Genomic DNA, 12,064 nt, shown 5'->3' with positions numbered 1-12,064 from the left:
GCTGCAGGATTCCCTGCTGCGCACTTGGGAGCTGTTGGATGAGGCGGGCTGGGCTGACGGAACAGGCGTGCTGACTTGGAAAGATGTGGTCAAGCAGAGTATTGGGTAACCTGGCAGGAAACGTTTTGGCAGGGCTCTGCTAGGGTAGCGCACTGACTTGGCTCAGCAGAGGGTCAGCTGAGCACCAGAGCCTGGCGGAGCGAGTGGAGTGAGGACATTCATCCAAGAGCAAGACAAGCCAGAGGGAGGAGGACACCTCTTTGATGGCAGGACTGAGCCTGTCTCACCTTGTAATTATGGTTAGAGGTAAAACCTAACATAAATACAGTCTCTGGTGAAGCTTAACCTTCTGGTTTACATAACATCCTTTTTTTCTTACTTTATTTTACTCTTCTGCATGTAGGGTTGTAGGGCAAGACAGACTGCGTTGAAGCTCCCAAATTTCAGTTGCTTTTGATGGTTGATGGGAAAACTAGCCAGACACAGCAAACTGAAACACAGCCCTGTGTGTTGGTAGCTGTGAAGGTGATGTACGCTGAGACATGCTTCAGGGTGGCATAAGCTGAGGAAGGCTGCCCACCAAGCTGTGGGTGCCCAGTTTCTGGGAAGAATTTTCAACTAAGAGATGTTAAAAGCCGAAGCCCGCAGCAAAAGGCGAAGCCTCACAAGTGATCTGCTGTCTTTGAACACCTTTGACTTCTGCCTGCAGCAGCTGTGAATCCAATGCGATATCACAGTTTAATATTGGATATTATTACAGTATTATATAGTATAGATTACTGGATTGGATTGGATTTTGAATCTATAGAGATTTTCTCTGGCATCTAGTATTTTAAATAGATTTATAAATGGACAGAATAAGCAGGGCACTTAAGTCCAAATAGCAAAATGACCTTTTTGAAACAACTTCATTAAAAAGTACCTCCAACCGTCTATTGTCAACCTGTTTTTTTAGGTGCGGTTAAAACTATTCTGCCGTAAATATGCTCTAAAATTACTCAGTTTTTTCAAATATGTCACAAGGGAATGGCTCAGAGCTGCATCAGGGAGAGTTCAGAACAGGCACTGGGAAAAAGCTCTTCATCGAGAGGGTGGTCAAGCAGTGCAACAAGCTCCCCAGGGAAGTGGTCATGGCCCCAAGCCTGTCAATGTTGAAGAAGTGTTTGGACAATGCTCTTAGATATGTGGTTTAGCTTTTAGGTTGCCCTGTGTGGAGTCAGGAGTTGGACTCTGTGGTCTTTGTGGGTCCATTCCAACTGAAGATGTTCTGTGATTCATGGTTGTATAATACTAAATTTATGGTTGGACCTGGGATTAGGAAAACTTCCTCTTTTAGCAGAGGAAATCTAAACAGAGAAGAAAACCAACAAACTGATACTGAGAACTGGTGAATGATCTGGGGTCTTAGCTTCATTAAAACTTCTAGTAGTACAGCCCTTCTAAGCTTTGGGTCACAGTGCGGGACCTGTTCATACAAGTATTAGTTTTGTCAGAAAAAGCAAACCATGGACAGACTGTGCCCAGATTTTTTGATCGCCTTTTGATGAGAATTGCCAAATGTTAAAATAATGGCTGAGTGTCATGGGATGTTATACAAAACCGGTGATAAACATTTTCTCTTGGCTTTTTCTCATTTTAAATGTCAAGACCATAAGAACTTGTCTTTGAATATTTTCATTAGCAGGTGTATTTAGATAGATGTCGTTTCTGCCTTCCCTTTTCCTGCTGTGGTGACACTGACTGCTTGCATTATTTATAGACAATTTTTTTGCAGTGTTGGGAGAGCACTTTTACTAGCAGTTCAACCAAGAGCAGCAAATAAACTCTTTGAATCCCGGTTGCTTTATAGAAATCTTCAGTCTTTTATGAGTTTAGCTCACTCCATTGCACTGCAAGTCCCCTGATCTTCTCCACGTGGTTCTGCATGGGCCACCAGAGACATTTCTCACCTACAGGCTAACTGGCCTCTGGAATTCATCTCCTACCAGAACTTCCTCCTGATATTTGTGCTGTTACAAAAATAGTTCTGCTAGCACTGAGTTAGTGAAAGAGGGATCACTGAGAAAGCCAGGATGGGCTGGCTGTGCAGAAGTAGAGTCTAGCTAGAGTTGCTTACAATAAATAAAAAAGGTAAAGGTTGGGAAGGAGCTTCTTTAGGATGAATGAAACTACCACGTTTCAATTGGCAATTGAAACATGATGATTCCCTCATGCTAAAAAAAAAGAAATGTTTTAAAATGTGCTTAAATTATTGATTTTAATACAATTGAAATGAGCTGAAAAATGAGTGTTTGGGTGATAATAACCACTTATTTTACTAACGAGGAAAATTGGTGTCAAGGGACTGGATGTATCATATTAAAATACAATCTGTCGCTGCAGGATTTCTGTCACGGGCAGGTGATGTGGCCCCCATTAAGTGCCCTTCAAGTCAAAATTGCTGAACCTGGAAAATCCTGTAAACAAGTTTGTCAGGAAAGCCAGCTCATCTGTGAGCCTTCCTTCTTCCAGCATCTTAACAAGGACAAAGCTCTGCTTAGGTAAGTACTTTAAAGCACAAACATATTATTTGGTCACTTTTCATTGCACTGTTTTTTTGCCACGCATGAAGTTTAGTGTACGAATTCTGTGAGAAGGCAAGGTGGAGAGAAAAGCACTGTCCGTGTGGCTGCAGCAAGCTGTGAGGTTAGCTGTCAGTTCTTTGTAGCAGTGGATTGGAGAAGTTACTGCTGTGCTGAGAGCACCGTTCCACGTAGCACGTGTTTTGCAGTGAGAAGTACAGCACCGAGGCCAAAAATGTACATCTCTTCCTTCCGCCCTCCATCCCCTATTGTGTGCACCCTTTGCTGTGGGTTCCTTGCACTGAGCAAAGCTACTTGTGCTGCTGGAATCGCAGGTGCCAGGGCTACAGTTGTGTTGGGGTGGACCCTTTGCAGCCCTGGCTGAGCAGGTGTGCTGTTCCATAGCTTTTGCCATGGCTTTTGCCGTACTTCTCTGAGAGTTAGAGAACTTGCGTGGCTCTCGGCTCTAATCCTAACCGTGCTGGGTCAGAAACAAAATGCATTTTGTTGCAGTAAATAGAACTCAGTACACGTTGTGTGATCAATGTGGTATCAGTTGTCCACACGATTTTAAATATAGCACTTACAAAGTGCTGCTTTTACTTATTGAGGTCCCTCTTTGGTCACAATTAGCATCCATATTGAAACATCTGTATTCACTGGAAATTAGCAATTACTGTTTCTACAAATCTTTTGTCAGTATTGTCCTAGGTAAAGAATTGTTAACCCTTGTACACTAGAGGTAGTAGTACCCATTTATAAAACTTACCGCCTATCCATTAAGGAAATTAATGTTGCTTTCAGGTGCTGCCTCTTTCAGAATGTGTCTGTGTTGCTTTCGGAATGAAAACTGGGCTTCAACAAACAGCCGCTTTCTAGTTTTTCTGCCTCCATGTTTTGCTAAGAAGGTTTTTATTTTTGTGTTTTGTTTGAAAAGTTGTCGTTTCCAACAGAGTTCAGAAGCAGCTCATATAAAAACTTTGTCAGGCTTCTTTTCTAGCTGTCTAGACAAAATTGTAATTCTGTGGAAAAAAATCTGTTCAACGCTGAAAGCTACCAGTGTTTCCAGAATAAGTGAAAAACAAGCCTCCGCTGGAATTGCTACCTCTCATGCTTAAGCTCTGTGGTCAGAAAGCAGCATCTAGACTTTTTCTTCCTTCGGCCAGCTAGTGCTAGCTGGTTCGTGGAGCGGTGGGTCCTGCTCTGCTGTGGGAAGCAGCACCCCTCACCCTGGCCGTCTGGCTGACCACACCGGGAGCCACCGGGCACCGTGTGGCTTCTCTGGGCGAGATCCCCGCTGCATTCAGTGAGATCTCCCGAGTTCAGATTCTGTGGTTTTGTCTTACTAGAAATCCATGATGGATTTAAATAGTATGCTTTTGGGGAGCAGTCAAAAGCATGTTTTTTTTTCCTTTTTTACTTATTTCTTTAACCTTTAGGAAGCAGAGTAAAACTGGAAAGGCTGTACTGCCCTCTGCAGAGAGAATCTGTGCAGGCGAAAAGAAATCGGTCATGTTCTGGAAATCCGCAGTTGTAAATGTGCTTGACTTAGGATGCATATAGTATTTTATTTTAGTGTTAGTGAGGAAGGATGAAAACTACCAGACTCCTGTAAACTCCGGTGTGACTTCCATCATGTGCTTTGCTTTGCTTTTTAGGCATAATGTTGAATGTCTCACCATGGAGTCTGCAAATGATATTCTGGTCCCCTCTTTCGACGGAAGAAGAAAGCACTGTGTTTTCCAAGGTGACCTCTTACTGTTCAGCTGTGCCGGATCCCACCCAACCCACAGAAGAGTCTGCCCCTGCAGAGACTATATTAAGGGGCAGGTTGCGCTTTGTAAAGACTGCCTATAGCAGCAGCAGAGCTTCTTTAGAGTTGAAGACAAAATGTAAGTAGTTTTGAAAGGAGCTACTTATTACTTCCTGCACTTTTGTCCAGGTTTTTCGCTGCAGGCAGAGCTATCATTGCTGGGCAGAATTATCTACCAAGAGAAGAGGCATTCATAACAAACAGCTAACTGATCTTTTTTTTCCTGTAAGAACATTTGCAGTGTAACTCTTCAGATTCCTTCATCTGTTTGTGAAGAGAAATGAGCTTCATGTTCTACAGTGATTTGAAGATGACTGCACAGAATAGTTTGTAGAAAATTCCCAGACCCATCAAACTTCTTTTTTCGTTGTTTGGGTGAAGTGTTTTCTATTTTTTTAATGAGTTAGGACATCCCCCATCATGGTTAGCTAAAGGATTTCAGCTTCATTCCAGTAGAAAATTGAAAAAAAAAAGTGTGCTTCAGGGAGGGGGGAGCAGGGGAGGGAAGACGAACTTTTTATTCTAGGTGCACTGTTTCGGGTACTGCTTTAGCTTCAATGGCTATGAAGTGGTTCACTTCACAAGAACTCCGAATCACAAGATAGCTCTGTACCCTGTTATTGGGTTATCTGGGCCCAGTTCTTGTTTCTTGTTTCTTTTTTTGCGTTTTAAATCTTTGTATACAACAAGGTATTGTCTGCATCACAGCTGCTGCATCAGAGCAGCCTAAACAGAGAGTATCACGACTGAGCAAACAGGCAGTTGCCAGCGTGTGGCACATCTTGGCGACTCGACAACTGACTAGGGTTGTGGTATACTTCAATGTGGAAAAGCTACAAAAACATACAACCATTTTTTGGAATGGACTTGTCACAATTTACTGGTCCCATTTAGAGAGTAATCCTTGGAATTTGCCCATGCTTCTGTTGTAGTCTGTCTACTAGAAATACTGTGTGAAGCAAAAAGTATTCGGCATCATTGGAGCAATATTATCGTTAGAGCCTCGGTTTGCTACGGCTTCCAGTAGTTAAAGTGTTGCTGAATGACATAGAGAGGTTAAACTAAGCTAACTATAATTATTGTATGGTAGAAATGTAAAATGTCTTCATAACTAGCTAGGTTTTTAAAGAGATTTTTTTTCTAAAGAACAAGTAAGAGGAGACAAACAACTGCTAAGAAAAGAATTGATCAGTCTGGTGGGTTCTTTGATTGTTTTTCTGGTTGGGGGGGAGGTGTTTGTTTCTTTTTTTCTTTTATTTTTTTTTATTATTATTAGCAGGCACACCAGTTACAAATTCAGAATAAAACAATTCAAAAATTTGGAATTCAAATCAAACTTCATGTTTTTTTAAAACAGCAAATCTTCTAAACCACCTTCTTTTTATAGATGTAATTTTTGTTTTTTTCAGCAGAAGGTGGCATGCTTGACAGCACCATTTGCAGTCAGGAAATGATATGCTAAGATTAGCGAGAAACAAATCTGCAGTGTATTTTCAAAGTAGTCATAGTCTGCAGGTTTACAATTTGGACGTGCTCTGACTGTACTGGATGAAAACCTCAAATTAACGTTAAGGGTTTTTTCATAAAGATTAACAAACATTACCAGGTGATAGTGAAAAGCAGAGATATTTTAACTTTTCCTTTTTTGGATAATATCTGGTGGGTTCAGCTTTTTCTTGTAACTGGCGTTCATTCCCTGTGTGTGGATATTGATGTCTCTCTTGACCTACCAAAGACCAAGCAAGAGAAATGCTATTTCATCGTGGATAAAGTCTCAAGACAAGAGCACAGAACAGTATACATTTAACGTTTCAATTTCAAAGCAGTGAATTAGCTTTTTCAAGTTTTTCATTTCCTGCCTCAGCACTCCTGACAGCATTATCCTGTAACACTCCATAACATTGCTGTGGACTACACAGCAGCTTAATCCTGAGGGCTTGTTGAGGATCCAAAAAGAATACGTGTGGGCTGTTGAACAGCAGGGTCACCAGGAACTGGGTTGTGATGATGACAAAATCTGCTGTATTTCAGAGTAATTTTCCAGAAACAGAACAGCTGGGTTCTATAACGGGAGGCAAAGTTTTTGTATGAAAAGAAAACAAACACGAACTAGTATGAAAATCCGTACCGTTACCATAGCTCAGCATTTGCTTCAGTCAGCACAACTGTAGTTTGCAATAGTTTTAATACCCTGGAAAAGCTGGGGGAGGAGGATTGGAGATGGGTCTGAGCAGGCGCAACAATTCATTTTGTATTTATATAAAATATTCCCCGTGTAGCTGTGCATATTTGTGCAACTGGAAAATCCTGCATATCAAAGTGTCAACTTCTACCTGGTGCTGAAAGTAAAGGCAACAGCAGAACTTGTCTTTACCAGTTCAGCCTGAGGTTCTTCAGGCAGGAATTTAGTTTGGAATGAGACATCACAGAATTATGTCAGAAACAAAAGACTTGTATGTGTGCACTAAAAGAATGCAAACCACGTAGTTTTTGCTGTAGTGTAATTCTTTGCTGTAAATACTTATTTGCTTGTTTCCCCCCCCCCCCCCCCCCCCCGCCACTGTATGGTCCACATGACATATTGCATTTTATTTTGCCTCTAGACCTTTAGAGATGGGAGGGGTTTGGTACTTGTTATTATAAGATTTTTCTGGTCTAGTGTTTTGCTCAATGCTACGTTTGCCTTTACCATAGCAGGGAGAGTCTATTCCGAGCTCTGGTTTTTTCATGCTCTAGCACTGTTTCTTTCTAGTCTACTGAACTGAATTACTGCACACCGGCAAAAATGAAAGCGCCAGCACCAGTGCCGCTTGCATTTCAGCCAGGGACAGAATGTCTAAATGGGCTTCAGAACGAGTTGGGTGTGATCCTATTTCTACTGAAACCTATAGAGAAGACTCATTAATCTCAAAGAAAAAAGAATCAAGCCCTATGACTTGTTAGGCCTCTGTTATTCATTTCAAACTCTCTTTTCAGAGGAAATATTACCTGTAGGAAGTACAGCTTTGGTCTAAATTTGTGTAAAAGGAGACTATCATATGAGAACCGTAAGTGCATAAACTTTACATGTAAACATGGCTCACTAAACCCGGCACAGCACTCCCCCATCACACAGCAGCGTTTGTGCGTGCATTGAGAAATAGGTGAATCCTTCCACAGATCAGCACTCAGGCAAATCCATGTGGGACTATTGAAAAATTTGAATGATTTACTAAAATGTATAATATATATCCACATTTCAGGATAGAGGGCAGCCTTCTGTCCAAGTTCCATGACTATTTCCCTTCCTAATTAAAGAATAAAGGTGTAGTCCAACTCTTGCACTTAAACAAGGATATTAGAGATGGGACTGTGCTACTGTTTTTCAGTCTTGACAGTAAAGCTTGCAGCTTCCTTTACTCAGAAATCAGGTTTTTGCATGACTTGCATTTGAATATCATCTTGATCAGCGATTGATGGGAAAAAATGTCAAAAGTCAAATATGAAACCATTTTACAAGCGTTTAAACATATCTCTCATATCAAGACATTCTTTGTTTTAAAATTTTGTATTTTTGTATGTGACCTGTTCGGTTTTTTTCAAAAATCTTGTTCCGATGAGATTAGAGAACTTGAGAGAAGCATTTACATATTTATTAAAATTAACATTAAAAGGCTTTCCTTTGAAAGGTAAAGTTGGTAAATACACACTGTTTAAAAATGCCAATAAAAACCTCATTTATTTCATATATGCAAGTTGATTTGCACATGTATAAACAGAGTTGCTTTTTGCATTTTTTGCTTAGTTTCTATGTTTCTTTTTGTAAAGTTATAGTTGCAGCTGTGTGTTTGCTTGTTTATATCAGATTATGTTTCTCCTACAAATATTTAATGTTTATGTGCCTTTCTTTTTACTTTCTTTGGGATTTGGATAAGTGTTTGGAATATGGACACTGTCTGAACAAGTATAATGGAACACTAATTACAGGTAAAAACGGTGCTTGATGACTCTCCAGCTTAGCGGTATGAATTTTGAATGTTTTTAAGTGGTGGAGAAATCTGTTCTAAAACTAGAAGGTAAGGATTCATAAGCGAAGAGATACTATAATAATTCTTGCAAAACATTGCTTCTGCAAGCAGAATACCCTTTACTGACTGTCTGTAATGTGACGGGAGAGCTCCTGCAGGGGTGTGATGTCTGTTTAATGACCAGAGAGCAATCTAAAGCCATGGCATTCCCCAAGGAGTCAATGCTAACAGAAAACCTCTAGAAACAGCTGTGTCTGATGCGATCAGCAGGAGCACTGAAGAGCCACATTAAAGCTTGTGAGGTGTTGGGGTTTTGAATAAAGACATCTGTGCATTGAAGTGCTCGGGGCGGTTCCTGGTGCTACCGGGAGAACACAATACCCGAGTTCACAGCTCTCGCTGTGGAGGGAACTCTGGGTATTCAGCTTATGGCAGATGTTTTTCTTTTTAATGCTACTGCTTTTCTGCAAGAGGAGTACTTTGCAAAAGGGCTGCTGATCCCGTGTCAGCTGGAGATGGCGGAACAGGGTGGTGGACAGAGCCAGGACTCTGTGTCTGCCCCGCTCAGCACTGCTCCCAGCTACTCGTGCCAGCTTTTGCAGCTCACTTACCGACAAGCGTTCAGGCTTGCTGAAAGGTTCTGCTGGTACCAGCCACAAATCAGGGCGTCAGCCCGTGCCTCCTCTCCTCACTTCATCATGATGTGCTACTATCCTTTAAAGTCCTAGTCAACGGCCTTGGCTTACCCTTGATATGAAAGACATGTCCTCCCCTCTCAAAAATGAGTGGCCCATCTAAATTACAAAGTTGATTGATGAGTTTGCAGCACTTTTCACATAAACAATCTAAATTGCTTTCTCAGGTACGTATTTTGCTTGTAGTGCATTTCAGGAGCAGATTTTGCTAGTAAAATGAATTAAATGGGATGAACGAGGCTAGATACAATCTCATCCAAGTCTGATTAACTTCATGACTCCCACTGGCTTCAGTGATAGCAAAACTCCTCCATCATTTTTTCTTCAAATTAAAAAAGCAGCTCTCCCTTTTTAATAAGTATAAAGCACTGTATCTTACAAGATAAAGACCAAACACTTGCAGGTTTTATTGTACATATATCGGGAGCCCGTTTTGCTTGCTATTACAGCATATATCATCGCTAAGTTGATGTTACTTATTATAACAGTATGAGTTGGAAACTTGGTTAAATAGCTACAGCCTACAGTTTAGAGTTGGAGGGGCAGGGTGTTCGTTGTTTTGTTTATTTTTAAAGAGACTAGTAGTTATCCGTTTACAATTTCACAGTTGTTGTTTTCTAGGGGTGCTAACATTTTGGCATGGCTATTTCTTTGTGATGTTTGCCCTACAGCTGCTATGCCTTCAACTTTGGACTTGCCATCTCTTTCCATTTGTAGTTCTCCTTTGGTCCCATCATTTTAGGGACCACTGTAAAGTGGAGGAGAATAATGCACTGACAGATGTATGCTTTTGGTCAGGCTGAAAAGGCCAGGGACAGATACGGTTCCATTGAGGTATGCTTTAATAATACTGCTGTAAATGTAACATCAAAACATGTTGGTTTACGGGCAGTGACTTCAATCTTGTCTTCATATTTTTAAGCAGCTCTATAGGTGTTTTTTTTAAACTACTTTGTAATTTCTGAATATTCTATTTGAATGGAATGTGTAAACAGCAAACTCCGTGTATCAAGTGTAAAATGTTTACTGTAGGAACGTGTTGAAAATAGCAGAGGCTGAACCCCAGAATGCCTCAGGTGTGAGGTATCCTTCATGTTCTTTCACGTTCCAGGGAAAACCAACAAAGTGCAACTGTTGCCTATGGGACTCGCTTTTATAGGTGTAATCCTTCACATATCCGTACGGTTAGGAACATACAGGAGTGTGTTTCAGTTCAGCAGGGCTCCCTCAACAGCGCTAAGCCACCTGGTTATTAAATGGGTAAATCAAATCGGGTCCTAAAAGGTTTTGATGAGTAATAACTCCACCTTCCACAGACAGAAAATGCTTTTAAAAACCTTCAGTTGTAATCAATCTGGTGACTAACACCTTCCTCTCTGCCGGGAAGATGGGATGCAGGTGCCATTTACCTTAGGCGGGCTGTGTGTGGGAACAGTTTGTCACCTTGGGCAAGGGCTCCCAGAACCGAAGCCTTGCGGACCCCGCTGTCCTCACCCTTCACAGCACTGGCAAGGCACGGCCGCTTCTCTGTGCAGGAAAATGGGTCTGTACCGCACTGTGCAAATTACTAGCCCTAGCTCAGTGCTGCTCCGCTCACAGCCGGCCCCGCAGCAAAGGCTGGGTCCTGCCAGAGCCAGCAAACCCCTTGGCTTTAAGGAGCATGTAAATAATGCTGTGGCATTTACTGGAGCCATCCAGGCACTTGGCAAAGTGCATGCAACATGTCCTGGCTTGGGTTCCAGCAGCTGCAAATTAGTTTGAAATATCAAATAGGTACCCGATAAATCAAGTGAAATTGCTGTCTGAAGGCAGTTAATTTTAATAAGGTTATACCCAGAACTAATTTGTTATGCTCATTAACAGGTCTGATGCAGTACAGTGACAGTGAACAATATTTTTAGGAAGTCATGGGTTTATTTGGGTTTTTTTGCAAAGGAATACAGCAGAGGAGGAGGAAATGGCAGGTTTTACCAAAGGCAAAAAAAAAAAAGAGTCAATTTTATGAGAAAAGTTACCCTGAAGATTCAAGAGCTAAAAGAAAAATGTAAGGGAATAACTGCAAAGCTAATTTGAGCTTGGAGAAGTTGATGCCCCTGGGCTTGCTAGGCTGCCTGCTGCAGGCAGGTCCTCCAGAGGGCAGCTGGGGGCAGCTCTTCGGCTTCTGGTCTGATTCATTCCCTGGAGTCGTCTCTCTCCATGGGGGTCAAAGTCTGAATAATCCCTGTAGCACTGTAAATGGAAAAAAAACTCTACTGAAATCTATAAAACTAAAAGATTGCTGCTTTTTGCAGATAGTAATTTGGAGTCGGTGAGAGTTTTTATACGTACATGAGACATGAAAACTTCAGGGTCAGGCTGGTACGATGAGTGTTTGGTTTGAATTCTCTCCTATAAGGTTGATCCTTTGTTTTATGTAAATTGTTGTGTTCCACTATATTACGTTCAAGCAGTTTGATTGAGAAAGAACAGAACACTGGTTCAGATACTGTTAAGTTCCTGGGGTTCAATAGGATGGGATTTTTTATTTTATTTTTTTTATTTTATTATTAGAAAAGTAAATGTCTGTACTTTAATGGCATAGAAAAATGCTTTGTTTTCACTGTTGTAGAAAAAAAACTAGGGAGAACTTTATTTTTCAATAAATCTTTTTCTTGTGTGATTTGGATTTATGATTGTTTTGTGCTTAAATGGGAAGTCTGTGAGCTGCCGTTTATCCCACTTTGCGTTTGTGTGGCTTACCCTTGCAATTCTGCAGTGGGCACTGCTGTTGCTGGCCCCCCTCTTCACAGGTAAGTCCCATCAACAGTCCCGTCTACCCGCATCTTGGCCGTAAGGACAACAGGCAAGTAATTAATTACCTTTTTGCTTTGTTTTGCTTCAAACCCAAGTTGGATAATGGATAAAATGAAGCTTCCTTTTAGGAGGGTAGTTGGGAATTCTTATTTTCCTAGAAACTTCTAGCACGTGAGGAAGACTGGGGCATTGCAG

The 12,064-nt window shown here is 41.3% G+C and overlaps 1 protein-coding gene across 2 annotated transcripts in view; it reads left to right on the top strand.

Annotated features, from left to right (window-relative positions):
• The window catches only part of MGAT5 (alpha-1,6-mannosylglycoprotein 6-beta-N-acetylglucosaminyltransferase), a 132,327-nt gene extending 121,274 nt beyond the window's left edge, over positions 1 to 11,053 (top strand). For both annotated transcript variants that reach the window (XM_040603513.1, XM_040603512.1), the window contains 2 exons: positions 2,383 to 2,540; positions 4,220 to 11,053. In XM_040603513.1, coding sequence (XP_040459447.1) covers positions 2,383 to 2,540; positions 4,220 to 4,418 — 357 coding nt within the window. In that variant the 3' untranslated portion in view covers positions 4,419 to 11,053. The remainder of the gene's footprint in view (positions 1 to 2,382; positions 2,541 to 4,219) is intronic.
• The last annotated feature ends 1,011 nt before the right edge of the window (positions 11,054 to 12,064 follow it).

This window comes from Falco naumanni, chromosome 8 (genome assembly GCF_017639655.2).
Source record: "Falco naumanni isolate bFalNau1 chromosome 8, bFalNau1.pat, whole genome shotgun sequence".
NCBI lineage: Eukaryota > Metazoa > Chordata > Aves > Falconiformes > Falconidae > Falco > Falco naumanni.
This window is presented reverse-complemented; position numbering and strand designations above follow the sequence as displayed.